The sequence below is a fragment of the Ipomoea nil genome, unplaced genomic scaffold (assembly GCF_001879475.1).
Source record: "Ipomoea nil cultivar Tokyo-kokei standard unplaced genomic scaffold, Asagao_1.1 scaffold2826, whole genome shotgun sequence".
Classification (NCBI taxonomy): Eukaryota; Viridiplantae; Streptophyta; class Magnoliopsida; order Solanales; family Convolvulaceae; genus Ipomoea; species Ipomoea nil.
Genome location: NW_017619254.1, coordinates 4,089,601 through 4,104,902, shown reverse-complemented (window position 1 = coordinate 4,104,902; position 15,302 = coordinate 4,089,601). Strand labels below are relative to the sequence as shown.

Below are 15,302 nucleotides of genomic sequence, written 5' to 3'. Positions count from 1 at the left end.
CTTTGGAGCAAGGGATTTTGCCTTTTGTGGGTAAGATTTGGTATTAAACACAAACAAATATAAGATGTTTTGATATTTTAACATTTTTAGAATTTTTAAATTTTCTTACTTCATGAGAAAAAAGATGATGTAAATACAACATTTATTAGCTAGTAAAATAATTTAGGCAGAAGTGTCAAATATGCTCATCTACTACTGCGAAATGCTCAATTCCCACCACGAACTAAATTAAGTGTCAAATAGACCCATCTACCAGCTAAATTTGTTCAATTAATTTTTTTTGCAGGTTGGTAACATGTTGCCTATTCAATTATTAACATATATATATATATATATATAACACAAATCTACTACTCACTGACTGGCAACCTCAAAGGCAAAAGCAGAAAAATTCGGCTATGACTTCTCTCATTTCCCCAACTCCATCTCTCCTAAAGCCTCTAGGGTTTACATCCTTTACATTCAATCAGGGAGATGGCTGAGAGCCTGAGATGCAACTCACATAAGACTTTTTTGACTTTTTTTTTTTTTTTAAATAACAGAATTGCCTTGCTGAGACAAAAATGCAGAAGGTTGATGTGGCATATGCCATAGTAGGAGGTGAATAGTGCAGTAAATTTATGTAAGGGAAAGGGGAATTTTCCCCAAAAAATTGCACATTATTTACATAAGAATTTTGATATAATAGTGTAATCTTCTAATCCTAGGATAAGGTCAAATACACGTGAAATTAAATAGAAATCAATGAATTATATACATAATATGTAAATGTTAGTTTACAACAAAATAAACAGAAACAGAAAGTTCATTCCTTAAACTCGCATAGTTACTAAGCAGATACCGAAACCTAAATCCTATTACCTCTGGGGTTCCGACAGCACCGAGGAGGTCTCCCTCGGCCCGCGCCGCCACCGCAATCAACCTAAGGCCATGGCTGGCCGTTTGGAACGACGGCGGCGGCCTTCCAGGCCATTTGAGGTCCAGATCTGGAACTCATGTTTGACAGCCGTGGCTGTCCGGCGCGGACAGCCGGTGGCTGAAATTATTATTATTATTATTATTATTATTATTATTATTATTATTATATATATATATATATATATATATATATATATATATATATATATATATATATATATATATATAATTGAAAAGGTAACCTGTTAGCAACCTACAAAAAAAAGTCAATCCAACAAATTTAGCTGGTAGATTGGCTTATTTGACACTTAATTTAGTACGTGTTATGAATTGCGCAGTTCGCAGTAGTAGATGGGCAATCGTTATATCCTACACCACGGCGCACATAGCACTGTGCGCCGCGCGCCTCCCAAAACGACGTCGTTTTGGGGTAGTGTTGGGAGGCGCGGTAGGAAGTTGCTGAGATTATGTGTATTTGTTCACAACGTTATGTGTATTTGTTCACAACGTTATGTGTATTGGTTCATACAGTTATGTGTATTTTTTATACAATTATGTACATTCTTTTTATACAATTATGTACATCCGAATCAGAAAATTTGTGTGTATTATGTTAAGAGTTGATGTGTATTATGTTAAAAGTTTATGTTTATTATGTATTATGTTAGATTGTGTGTATTATCTTTTAAAAAGAGTATGTATATTTTGTTATATAATTATGTACATTCATGTATAACATTATGTGTATTCTAGTATAACATTATGTACATTCTTGAACAGCGTGTTTTTTTAAAGAAAAAACTATTGCCATTCACTGGGGCGGAAAATTTAAAAAAAAAAAAAAATTAAAACGACGTCGTTTTGCATCTGGGCGCATAGTGCAACGCGCGCCGTGGTGTAGGATATAAATTGCCGTAGATGGGCCTATTTGACACTTCTGTCAATAATTTAAGACGAGAAATACAATTGTTATTGTTATTTCATTGTACTTCATATTCCTTAGACGTTAAATATTATTGTTATTCCCAAAATGTTGAATCTCCAACCCCAAGGGCGTCTTACACCCTGACCCGATAGAGCATTTGGGAGGATGTAAATCATGATAACTCAGCTGAACACAGAGGCTAGACCTTCGCCTACTGAGCACAAAGAACCCCCCTCACTTTGAGAGGTTGCTCCCACACTGCCGTTGGTGCAACTCGATTCCGAGTCATTGTTTCCAAACTTCACTACTGTGACCAACTGGTAAGAAAAATTTAAGACAAGTAAAGTAAAATAGCCATTTTTTCAGATAAAAACTCATAACTTAACTTTATTTACATGAAAAATGCATTAGTTAGAATAATGTTATGTAACATCTAACATCTATATATATTGTCTTCATAAGTCATCGTTATGTACAAGTATATACTCTCATAAAAAACAGTGTTTTACCATATACAATAATGAGTAAATACCCAAAATGGTCCCTTGACTATAGCTAAATTTATAAATTGGTCTTCGACTTTCAATTTCAACTAATTAAGTCCTTAACTTTGCAATTTTAACACAATTTGGTCCTCGATCTATTTGACCATTTGTTGACTGTGATTTTTGAGGATATATATGTAATTTCATGGTCCATCGTCGGGTTTTTAAGGTTCCGGTTGCATTTCCAGACCGCACTGTTACATTTGAATCCACTGCCGAAAGCAATCTACCAAATCCGGTCGCCTTTCTTCATCCTCCCTTTGTATTCAATGTAGTTGAGTTCATACCAGAGCGAAGAAGACGACGTATTTCCGAACCGGTGCAACGTCATCCTGGAGTCCTCCACGTGCTCCGACGAGAGCTGAAGGTTCTTCTGGAGATCGTCGATCACGGTCAACAAATGGTCAAATAGATGGAGGCCAAATCGTGTCAAAATTGCAAAGTTAAGGATTTAATTTGTTGAAATTGAAAGTCGAGGACCAATTTGTAAATTTAGCTATAGTCGAAGGACCATTTTAGGTATTTACTCTACAATAATCACCAAACATTAACTTTAGCAGTTTGACCAAAAACTAACAGGTCTGTCATTTACCAAATGACCCCAATAATTGTCAGTATAACACAATGCAAAAGGTAATAATATTCAGTGGCTGATAAGGCATCAAGTTAAAGTTGACTCAAAGCGAGAAAGAAGAGACAATTCTAATCAAAGTTAGCCAAACTGTTAACTTAATAAACATAATGTTACAAATTTGCTCAGTGCACACTCTTGGGTAGTGACTAAAAGAGAGAGAGCACAGAGATCGAGTGCATGGAGAAAAACTCGGTTCTAAACAAACTAAATAGCAATAATCCGGAAGAAAACATCATGGTCTTACAAAAGAGTGCATTAATCCAAGCAAGAATTAAGGCCTCATGGAGGTCCATGCTAAAAGATAAAACCCCTAAAAGACATGCCAATTCACTTACAAGCTATATAAAACTAGAGCTCCAGCGAGCCTACAATCTACCATCACAAACAACTTTACAAGTTTGTCTTCAGACCTAATCGGTAATACAGTCCGAGGCTTATGCATACAGGGCACTGCTGGATCTCGTTCCCGTCATCTGTCAAAGGGGATTAATAACAGCATGTCATGTATTTTCAAAGAGTGAATTGAATAAGCAAGAACAACTATAATGTATTTGAGGGAAGAGTTAATTCCCGAAATGGCATTTCAACTATACTGATTTCACCACTTTGGTTCTCGATTTCTAGTTTCGCCAAATAAAGTTCTTAACTATGAAATTCTTACGTGTTTTAGTCCTTGTGTTAAACAACTGTCAAACCTAAGGGTAAAGAAGTAATTTCCATGCTTCCCGGCCTTCCGGGGATGTTCAAATCTGGATGAGGCATGGTGGCCTTTAAAAGAAGTAATATTCCAAAGCTCGGGGAAGGGAACAACAAAGCATGAAAATTACTCAATTGCCATCAGATGCAACAGTTGTTTAACAAAGTTAATAGCCATGGACTAAATTCATAGTTAACGACTTTATTGAGTGAAATTAAAAGTTGATAAACGGAGTGGTAAAAATTAAAATCAGTATAGTTAATGGACCATTTCAGGAATTAACTCTAATGCAGTGTTGCAAAAATCGCGCAAATCGGCGCCTAGGCGGTCCCCAGGAGCCTAGAGGGCGCCTAGCGATCGCCTAGGCGCCCCTAGGCGCCCTAGGTGGTCCCCAGGCGCCTAGAGGGCGCCTAGCGATTTTTTCAACATTGCTCTAATGAGAACTAGAAGACCGAGTAATTAGAGAATAGAGGTCACCATTATTCGCAAAGGGCAATATTAGAAGAGACCATTGTCCATATTGACTGCTAGTAAAAATATCCTCTGCAATTTGCCGATCCACACAAACACTTCTTCCGCCTGCGATCTCCTTTATCTGATGGAACCATTCCATAATCGAAAGTTAACTCCTGCATCGGAGGAATATGTTTGATGGAGAAGAAGGCAATGTGGTAATATGCCTCGTTATTATTTTCACGTACAACTGGCTGCCAGAAGACATTCGGTGAACAACTATGGTTCATAAAACGAGCTACATTCCCGCCATTTTTCGCACTTATAACGAGAGCAAACGGGATTTTAGTAGACTCCTCGTGACCATCTCGCACGACTTCCAGCGGCGGATAGTTGCGGGTGGCATCGAATATATAATTATCCCCGCTTTCACTTCCATACTCACCGGCCCTAGATGCATCGATGACTTCTCCCGCATACTCACAGATAAAGCCACCCGCACGAATAGGATCCCACGACCTAAGTCCCCAACCTCGGTTCTTTGTTTTGAAAACCTCCAGACGGACCTTAAGACCTGATTGAGACATTCGATTTCGGCAATTAGGAGCGCAAGAACAGGACGGGCCACATTCACGTATCAAAGTTTTGTAGGTCATAAGAACCCCGAGTGCACTATAGGGCAGAAAGCCTTCGTTTTTCTGGAGACAACAGCAGTTGGAGTCACCGGGTTGGCATCCACCTACGCAGTGACAGCTCAAAGAATGTTTCGGCATTAAAAACGGTTTTGGGTGTCTAAGAGTCGGAATATACGTGAAATAAGCGGGTCCCTTCTCGTCATCGACATCGTTTACTAGACAAACGGGTTGACTCTCCGCACCAGATGTTAGGTCGGGCAGGATGACCCCAGACCGTACAGCAACACCGTCCTTCCATTGCTGAATTGATTTCCACAAAGTATATGCCTCGGGCTGTCCGGGGACTCTAACCAATTTGTACTTGAAAACATTACACCCAGACTTATTTTTTTCGGCCCATGACTCCTGTATTTTGTACAAACCATCGTAGACATAAATCTTCCCAGCTGTGGTCATATAATCTCGCAAACCTCTAATAACTCTTACATCGTTTGCTCGGTGGAGGCTTTTTTCCAAAGCAAGATTTCCCCTTTCAAGCTTCTGATCGAACATTTGTCCGTCCCTTCTCTGGACCCCACCTTGGCCGGTGTAAATTAGTACATCTGCATCTCCCCCCTCATCATCGTACCCTCCGGAAGAGACAATGCTGAGAGCAATAGGTTCGTCGTCCATGGATAACTTGACACTCATGTAATCTATACCGGCCATACTCGGGGCATGCATTCCCACCAAGCATAACTCCATCCGGAAAAAGAAGATGTCACCGACTTCAACCCCCGGTACATTTCCAACCCGCTTTGTTTGATTCGTACGAATTCCCTTCGTCATCATCATAGTCCCGGTCTTCAAGTCCGGGCGCCTAGAAGCTCCTGCAGCCGTCTCCTTCTTCTCTTCGACTTGGGTCATCTTTCTTCGTAACAAATTGAAAACCAACAATATCCGTCCAACTAGCTCCTTGTCACCATCCGCTTTCTTATACATGTCCAAATCAGTAAGTTTAAATGATTCGAGAAGATTATTTAGCATTGGATCGAAATACGCTTCAATAGACGAGTCATCCATCTCAGACCCTCTCCTCCCCCTTTTCAATTTACCCCGTCTCCCTCCAGTACTCGTGTCTTCGTCATCATTACCTTGCATCCCAAAGTCACTCTGGTTCTGGGAGTCACTAAACGCATCATCTTCCACAACTCTTCTAGTGGTCCTCTTTGACTTCACAGAACTTCCATTTGCCATTGGAGTTCTGAACGAATTTAACGGAACAGGGGATATCGGGTGACCAAAAGACCCTTGTTGAGCCGGTCTTCCTCCCGAGTCATGAGACAAAAACGGGTAAAACGGAGACACTCCGGGAGGGAAAGGACCACTCGGGGGAACACACACAAAGGGCGAAGGTTGTGGAGAACCAACTGGCGACATCCCACTCGCAGATGGAAATACAGGAACTAAACATTTTAAAGGCTTTACATCCAAGACCCTAGACATATCAACAGACCCAGATGTTCGAGCCGAGTTTGAAGCTGTACCTTGCTCCATTTAAGCAGAACTTTCCAATCAACCAACCACACAAAAATCACAAATTTCAATCACATTAATCCCCAAAACACAACCTTTCACCACCTTTAAACTTAACCTTTGCTACAAAAAACAAACCCATGTCAAAGAAATGCCATCTGAAATTCTGAACAACAAAAATATCATTTCTTTAAACCATGCAGCAAACAATCAGAAGAGATTCATTACCAAATCCCCCAAAGATACAAGCTTTAACTTAATTACACAAACATATTGCTCCCTACACCATGGAAACACTAGAAAATCAATGATAACCCCCAATATCCAAATAAAGATTCAAACTTTCACGAAATGAACAGAAAGGAGAAAAGCCCTAGTTTAGCTAATTGCTAAATACCAAAATCCATAATCGACTTTAGCATAAATAATTTTTTTTTTAAGCAAAAATCGCATAAAAAATCATAATTAAGCCTAACAAAGTCAATATCAAAGGCCTTATGTAGCAAGTATAGAGAAAAGGTGTCAGAAAAATTAAAGATAACTTTTTTATCAGTCTTTTCCGCAATAAAATGGACCTAAAAACAGAACCAAGATTGTAGATCAGAAATTAAAGCAAACGGAAAGAGAAATGATCTATCATTACAAAATACTCCGTACCTTAGAAACTTTTGGTAGAGAGCTGAGATTTATGGAGAGCGAGGGATGGAGGGAGGGAAAGAAACGCTAATTTCTTTTGCTTTGGAAGAAGCATGAGTACGCTTATAATTGCGAGAAATACATGAAAGGGTACTAGTGTGGACTGTGGAGTAGCTTTCATTTTTTATCAAAAAAAATTGTAATTTATACTCTCACAAATATGCTAATTATCATGTCTCTCTAAATTATTAATGATGTAAATATTATTCTTCAATTTTCAATATGTGACATATTTACTTATCCCATGAATTATTAGTGGTATAAATGTGATTAGCTACTGTTTTCCTGTTCGAAGATCATGGACCTGTTTGGTAAAAAATTAGCCTATAGGTCAATTTTGGCTTATTTGACCACTATTAATTGTTTGATTTAGTTAAAATATCAATATAAATGTTTGGTTAATTAGCTTTTTGCAACTTCAAAAGGCTAAAATTAAAAAAGCTACTCCTAACAACTTTTCAATTAGCTTTTTGAGAAAAGAAATTATACCAAACAGCTATCCGCTAACCATTAATTTATCAAACACTTTTCTACAATCAGCTAATGTTATTAACTATTTATACCCTCTAATTAACACAATCAGCTAAGAGCAAACAGTTATCAGCTAACAACCATTTTACCAAACAGGGCCATGTCTTTTTTCTCCATTTTTCTTTCTTCTTTTGTCAATAATTATGTTTCTCTTTCTTCCTAATAAGGTATGAACTATATATGTCACATTTTAAAAATTGAATAACTATATTTACATCACTAATAATTCAAAAATAACATTGATAATTGACATATTTGTAAGAGACATAAATTATAAATTTTCCTTTTGCTTTCTTCATTTCGTACATAATATTTGATCACTATGAGATTAATGTGTTAGTCCGCGTTTAATTTATGAGTTTAAAAAAAAACAACAACAACAAAAAAAAACCATAAAATAAAGAATGTGTTTTTTAAGCACTGGTTCTCAATTTTTTTTTTTCAAATTTAACAAAAAAAATTGAAAAGCAAAAGTTTAATGGTTTCAGATTTTTTCAAATACAAAAACACATCACTTAATCAAGCACTGGTTCTCATTTTTTTCAAATTTAACAAAAAAAAAAAAATTGAAAAGCAAAAGTTTCATGGTTTCAGATTTTTTTCAAATACAAAAACACATAACTTAATCAATAATTAATACGATTATTACATACGCATTCCTCCTTCGCTTATTTATCTACTGTTATTCTTAATCAATGGGTTAACTTGATTCGGATAGTCCGACTCAAATAACGCAATAATTAAGAGAAAATGATAAATACAAAGATGATAAATGTAAAGACAAGAATATTGATTGCATGGACAAAGCGTGTATTAAGATTCGAATAATGTGATTACAAAGAGGATTTGAGATGTCTTAATAGGACAACAATGACCAAATTTATACTAATCCACCCTCTAATTACCTCCACGAGAATAGGGGCGGGTGATTGGGACCTCTTAACCGAGTCCATGCACCTCCCCAATACCTACTCACTAGCCCCCTGGATCACGGAGGCCGAGATCAGAGCTCGACCTCAGTCGGCTTTGGACCCGAAAGGCGCCGAGCACCAGGCTCGGCCTTGGACTTGGTCCTGGGCACCGAGCTCGGCTCTGAGCACTGAGCTCAAGCCTTGAGGCCAAGATGTTGAGTGAGGGGCCATACTTGGGTTAGATCAAGTTGCCTCGAGTCGATTTGTTCGAGACCTGCCCCCAATATATCCATCACTAATAACATAGTTTAGTAAACAAAAAAAAAAAAAAAAAAAAAAAAAAGATACAGGGTATATATTATTATGTGTAATCATAGTAGTGGATATGTAGATAGTATAAATAATGGTTGTGACAATGGATAAGTATATAGAAATGGTGATATGGTAAGTAGGTGGTGGTAGCGGTGTATATAGATATGTAGTTGAGCACATGGTATAAGTAGATATATATTCGTCTATTTAGTCTTTTTAAATGTGAATCCAAATAGATTTAGAACTACTCGAATATGAATGAATATTACATATTTTAATACTCAAATAGATTTTAATAAGTTTTTTTTTTAGAAAATAAATTGTTTTCTCCAAAACACTTTCAATAATTTTAAAAACAACAATGAGACTCTGTAAATGAGTTCAATAGTTCTGTCTGCCAGTCGCGTTATTCCCATTGTCTCTTCACAGTACTAGACAACATGGTGCTTGAGCCTGTCGACAGTGCACATAATGTCGTTGCCTAGTATCGTGAAGGTAAATAACAATGAGACATGTGATTATTGATTAGTGTTCATAGGCATGCATATGTTAAAATAATAATAATAATAATAATAATAATAATAATAATAATAATAATAATAATAATAATAATATTATTATTATTATTATTATTATTATTATTATTATTATTATTATTATTATTATTATTATTAAAATAACACACTACACTCATACCATTAAGAAGACGTTTGGTTCAAATTGTATAAGATAAGATAACCAATGTTATATTTGCTTGAAAATATATAAGATTTCATGTTTGGTTCAAGTTATGCAATTTCCTCTAAAAATGTAACATAACATCTACATAATGTTTGTAGCCATTGCAAGGCATTAAGGGAATGTGAGATACCCTCCTATTTTTTTGGTATTCTCACATTCCCATTTATTGTTGTTAATTTTGTCATTTTAATTCATTGTCCTAGTTAATTATTGTTCAAACTATTAGTTAATTAATTTTAAATCATACTTCTATATTATTTAACCATTATCTTATTTATTTATTTTATTTTAAATTTATTAAAATGTGTTAACATAATTCAAGTAAAAATAACCAAGACTATGTGGTCTAATGGTATTCGGGTTGGACTTCCATTTGGAAGGTTACAAGTTCAAGCCTCAATGGAGGCGTTATTGGTTCTTTGTGTTTCAGTAGGTTAAAAATAATATATAATCACAACATATCAGATGTAATATAACATTCCGTGAACCAAACACCCCTAGGTTATTTTGCATGTAATTAGCTATCAACTAAGCTAATTTATCAAACATCTTTCTACAACTAGCTAATGCTATCCGTTAGTCAAATCCGCTAATAGCTATTTGTCAAACACCCCCATTATCAAACACTTGAAATCCATTGTCGTGCTTAATAGCCTATCTTATAAGATAACAAGTCGATCTATTCAACTCACGATAAATATGTCACACTTGATTATTCCAATGACACGTCTACATTCTCCCACTAAGTTAGAGCATCAATCCTCAAGACATCTCCTTGCCGATAAGTCACTACGCTACTATTTGAGAATCATATTCAAATATAATGTAAATGTGATATATACAAAGTATAATAAAAGTAATAATCATCATATATAAATAGAATGTGTGTATATCAATATAAGTAAAGTTGTAACTCATTAGTAATGTGCGCATTATTTTAAAGAGTTAAATTAAAGTATGAAAGGAGACAACCAAATTGATTAGAGATTACAAGTTATCTCGACTTCGAGTGGAAGGGTTGTAGGCTTAAACAAATATAATAAGATTGATTTAATTTTTTTTAATAACCAATAAAAACTCTTCTAAGAAACATTGTTATATTACTATAAAGTATAAACACATAGATCTCATGCATTTTTTGTTAATCTTAGGAAATATTTATCCAAATAACAATATCCATACATAAATGGAGTTTAAAAAAAGAAAAAGAAAAAGAGCATGAATAGTAGGGTTAAATTTAGCGAATCAAAATGGCGGGAGCGCTGGGCATACACACGGATGTCGGAGAATCATACAACTTTCCAATTTTTTGTGGTTAAATGTAGGCAGGTCAGGTGATTTTTACCGACATTAATAATGTTATTTGGCTGTTCTTCAACGTCTCCACGAGAAGGCAATTTTTATTTTGATTTTTTGAAGCAAGAAGGCAATTTTTATATATAATTATAGAGATTTGCAATCAAACATTCGATCATTTTCTTTCTCTGTTCGAATAAGGTAGCAAGAGATCAGAGAGCGATATGATGCTGAATTCAAACCAATTTCTAGTTTTTTTCTCCCTTTTCCTTTTCTTCAATGGCTTCTGCACTCGGACTGCACATGCAAATCAAAATGTGACAGACACAAAGGTACGTAATCTGGCATCTATGTAATGTAATATATAAAACATAAATGTCGAAATTTAGTTTTTTTTTTTTGGTGTTTGAATCTCAAAATATGTTTACACTTTTACAGATTTACATTGTGTATCTTGGGGCAAAGCCTCACGATAATCACAAGCACATCAAGGAATCACATAGAGATTTGCTTGCCATGGCTGTCGGGAGGTAACAATATAGGAAGTTGTTATTATATGATGAAAAATGAGGGGGTTGGTTTGATTTGATTCTAGAATCTGTTATGTTTTTGGATGAATTGCAGCAAGGAAGAAGCTAAAAAGTTGATCATCTATAATTACAAATATAGCTTTACGGGATTTGCAGCGAAGTTAACCAAGTCTCAGGCCAACAAAGTGGCTGGTATATATTGTTTGTGTGTTAGATTAATATTATATTGTTGTTAGAAGGAAGATGTAAATGGTATAAGATGGAATTGTAGGATTACCTGGCGTGGTTCATGTGATCCAGGACAAGCAGCACGCGGTTCAAACTTCTAGGAGCTGGGATTTCCTAGGGCTAGGGCTAGGGCAAGGGCAAGGCCAACCATCTGAGAATTCTGCAACTGATAATCTGCTGCATAAAGCCAAAATGGGAGAAGGACTCATCATAGGAGTTATAGATTCAGGTGTGGTTTGGCTTGACTTCTGATTGCAAATTATATCGTGTCGTGGATCAGGGTCCACCTTCGTCCAAAACGACATTGTTTTTGTCCAGAAACTCAAACTTAGCTTAATGTTCAGAAACTAGACATTATATTATATGTGCATAAACTCAAAGATTAACATTTATAAACTAGACTAGACAGCATTCACTCTGTTACATGTTAATAACATGTCTTACATATGTTCAGAAACTCAAAGTTTAATGTTAAGAAACACCCTGGTTTTGGACTAGGGTCTGTATACCTTGCAAGGTGGACCCTGGTCCATGGTATAAGTATTGGCTTTTGATATGATGGGATTTCATTCCATATACTAGGATGGGTGTGATTGAAACCATTTTGCAGGTATTGATGGGACACGACCATCTTTCAGTGATGAAGGGTATGGTCCAGTCCCAGAGGCTTGGAAGGGGGTGTGCAAATCCATGGGTCTTTTCATTGAAACAGAGCATTGTAGCAGGAAAGTAATTGGAGCGCGGTGGTTTGTGAAAGGAGCGATGGAGGAATTCAAAGTAGATGTGAAGACACTAGAGAAATTCGATGATATTTCTGCACTGGACCTGGATGGTCATGGCACTCAAGTTGCAAGCATTGCAGCAGGTTCGGTTGTGGAGAATGTGAACTGCTCAGATATGTCTTTTGGTGTGATAAGAGGGGGAGCTCCGCGTGCTAGGTTGTCCATCTACAAGGGCTGTTGGAGGGTGGCTGGACCCTCTCTTTCTTGTACAAGTTCTGATCTTCTGGCGGCCTTTGATTATGCTGTTCATGATAGGGTTGATGTTATATCCATCTCCATTGGGTTGTCTGTGCCTTTGAAGTCAGATGTGGATTCCGATAATGCGATTGCGGTTGGGTCTTTCCATGCGGTGTGCCATGGTATCCCTGTGATTGTTGCAGCTGGAAATGACGGCCCTTCTGCATTTACAGTCGCCAATGTTGAGCCATGGCTCATAACTGTTGCTGCTTCAACCATGGACAGAGCTTTCCTCTACCCAATCGCTCTTGGAAACAATGAGACCATTTATGTATGTATCAATCATTCTAACCTAACCTCGTATGTATATGAGTTATTATGGTGACTGGTGAGGCTGAGTTGTTGGTTTTCCAATGTTTGTTGTCAGGTCAACTCGGAAACTTCACTAGGAACATCTGTCTCTCCCTTTTATTTTCTAGGGAAATATCAAGGGTAGCTAGCTGCTAGCTTCAATGTGTTTTTGTGTGTGTTTTGTTTAGATTTGAGTTAGCTTGAACCTGTTGGTTGCTTTGCTTGCAGTACTGCAGAGCTGTCAAGGATACAATTCAACGCAACAGAAGCAAGAGGTAGAATTCTGTTCATATTCGGGACAGTTCAGGATGATGATCTGAGCTTAGTAAGCAAAGCATTCGCTGCAGGCGCGGTTGGAATGATTTACTCGAATCCCACCAGTTCTAATCTACCCTATAATTACTACCCTATCCCATGTATTCAGGTTGATTTTAACACAGGGACTAGAATAAAGGAATACATAGTCCACAACAAGAATCCTACTGCTAAGATGGGATTTCCAGACATATATACAGGAAAGCCTCTAGCTCCCAAAGTTGTTGCCTTTTCATCAAGAGGACCTAGTTCCTTAGACCCAACTATCTTGAAGGTATAGGTAACATCCATTATCCATAACCTCTCTCTCTCTGCTGCTCTTGCCAAGGTAACATATACGATAATGCTTGGTCTGTTCTGTTCTGTTCTGTTTTGTTGTGGGGTGCAGCCTGATGTTGCAGCCCCGGGGGACAAAATATTATGTGCTTCTCCCCTGACTGATAATGAATCCAACAAGGGATTCACGATCGCCTCAGGAACATCGCAAGCTGCTCCTCATGTCAGCGGCATTGTGACGCTTCTCAAAGCATCGCATCCCGAGTGGTCTCCAGCAGCTATAAAATCAGCACTGGTCACAACAGGTACCATAAAACTAAGGCTAAGCTATATATGATACATAGTACAGTTTTGTTTCTCGATCGAGTTCTAATTAAGGTTAATTGGTTTGGCTTTGTTTGCAGCGTGGAATTCTGAATCATACACTTCTCCGATCTTTGCTGCTGGATCATCAGACAAGCTGGCAGATGCATTCGATTTCGGGGGAGGCATTGCAAATGCTGGCGCGGATGATCCTGGTCTGGTTTATGACATGAAAAAAATAGACTACATCAAATATGACTGTGCCCTTGGCTACAACAGCTCCGAAATCTACAACATCACGAAAGAAACCCCAAACTACGATGTTAAGCAAGAACGACAGATCTGTCCTAAGACAAAACCATCCGCCCTGGACCTCAACTTGCCTTCCATAGTAGTACCAGACCTGAATAAACCAGTAACCATACACAGAACCGTGACAAACGTGGGACCTCCCAATTCTGTGTACAATGCCATGTTTAATCCTCCATTGGGCACCACCATTACAGTGAAGCCGAATGTGTTGAGCTTTGATGCCAATACACATAAGCGCTCTTTCACACTCGAGATTTCTGCAGTGGAAGAAAGAAACACTGGGTTCACATTTGGGAGCTTGACATGGACTGATGGTGTCCATTTTGTCAGAAGTCCAATTGCAGTGAAGATGCAGTATATGGCCTTGTACTTTTAGTGGGGAAGATGAAGATGAAGATGAAGATCGATAATGTATTGTTAGGATTCTTAGACACACAGACACAGAGAGAGAGAGTCAAGATTCTACTTGCTCTCCATCTTAGTTCTGAGTATGGTATACCAACCGCCCAACTAATTTTGTAAATCATCTTACCCCTCTAATAATGCAGATTCAACTTCTTTTGTTTTTTGGTTTCATATCTGGAGTACGTATGGAATATGATACTGGCACTGGTTGTCATGCTTCTCACTTTTTTTTTTTAATGAACCGTTGTGGGAATACAATTATTGCTAGCCGTAGATGCTATTTTATCCTTTAATTTTAAATATTTCTTGTAACAATGTTCACTCTTAAGACTTTGTTCCTCAAATATCATTATTCTATGACCATGGTCCAGGAAGCTGTATGAACAGTACATTATTTGTGTATATAAAATACATTATTTTATATACTATCAAATAATGTATATTCAGTATACAAATAATTTATTTTTATTATATTAAAAATGTATCTTGTATTCATGGTCTATTAAACCGTTAGTGTAAAGTATAATATATATATATATATATATATATATATATATATAAAGTAAAAATAAATTACACATAGCAACTCATATAATTTAAAGGAAAAGGGACACTTTTTTAAATAAAAAAAAATCATTGAATTATAGGAAAATAACATTTTTAATTTATTCTCTCAATTATATTGTCATTATTTTTCGTTACTAAATCGTCTATGAAATAGCTTTTTTGTTCATCAATTGTTTTTGTAAAATAACTTTTTAAAATCAACCTGTAATAGAATTCAAAGATCCAAAAAAAAAAAAAAAACACTTTA

At 36.7% G+C, this 15,302-nt stretch overlaps 2 protein-coding genes across 4 annotated transcripts; one reads left to right on the top strand and one right to left on the bottom strand.

The window, feature by feature from the left end:
* Positions 1-3,203: 3,203 nt before the first annotated feature.
* On the bottom strand, positions 3,204-7,089 carry LOC109158965 (histone-lysine N-methyltransferase, H3 lysine-9 specific SUVH1-like). Of its 3 annotated transcripts, XM_019306911.1 has the most exons (4): positions 6,980-7,069; positions 6,551-6,602; positions 4,197-6,445; positions 3,204-3,495 (listed from the first exon to the last, which is right to left on the bottom strand). In XM_019306911.1, the coding sequence occupies exon 3, from the start codon at positions 6,341-6,343 to the stop codon at positions 4,247-4,249; it is 2,097 nt and encodes a 698-aa protein (XP_019162456.1). In that variant the 5' UTR covers positions 6,344-6,445; positions 6,551-6,602; positions 6,980-7,069; the 3' UTR covers positions 3,204-3,495; positions 4,197-4,246. The 3 variants fall into 3 exon arrangements, with proteins under 3 accessions (XP_019162456.1, XP_019162454.1, XP_019162455.1); XM_019306909.1 differs by lacking the exon at positions 6,551-6,602 and having other exon boundaries at positions 6,980-7,089; XM_019306910.1 differs by lacking the exon at positions 6,551-6,602 and having other exon boundaries at positions 4,197-6,440; positions 6,980-7,087.
* Positions 7,090-10,891: 3,802 nt separating this feature from the next.
* Positions 10,892-14,755, top strand: LOC109159208 (subtilisin-like protease SBT3.3). The gene is made up of 9 exons (XM_019307285.1): positions 10,892-11,141; positions 11,248-11,339; positions 11,434-11,531; positions 11,611-11,796; positions 12,178-12,857; positions 12,954-13,018; positions 13,106-13,466; positions 13,581-13,773; positions 13,873-14,755. Exons 1-9 carry the CDS (start codon positions 11,034-11,036, stop codon positions 14,457-14,459), a joined length of 2,370 nt encoding a protein of 789 aa, XP_019162830.1. The 5' UTR covers positions 10,892-11,033; the 3' UTR covers positions 14,460-14,755.
* The last annotated feature ends 547 nt before the right edge of the window (positions 14,756-15,302 follow it).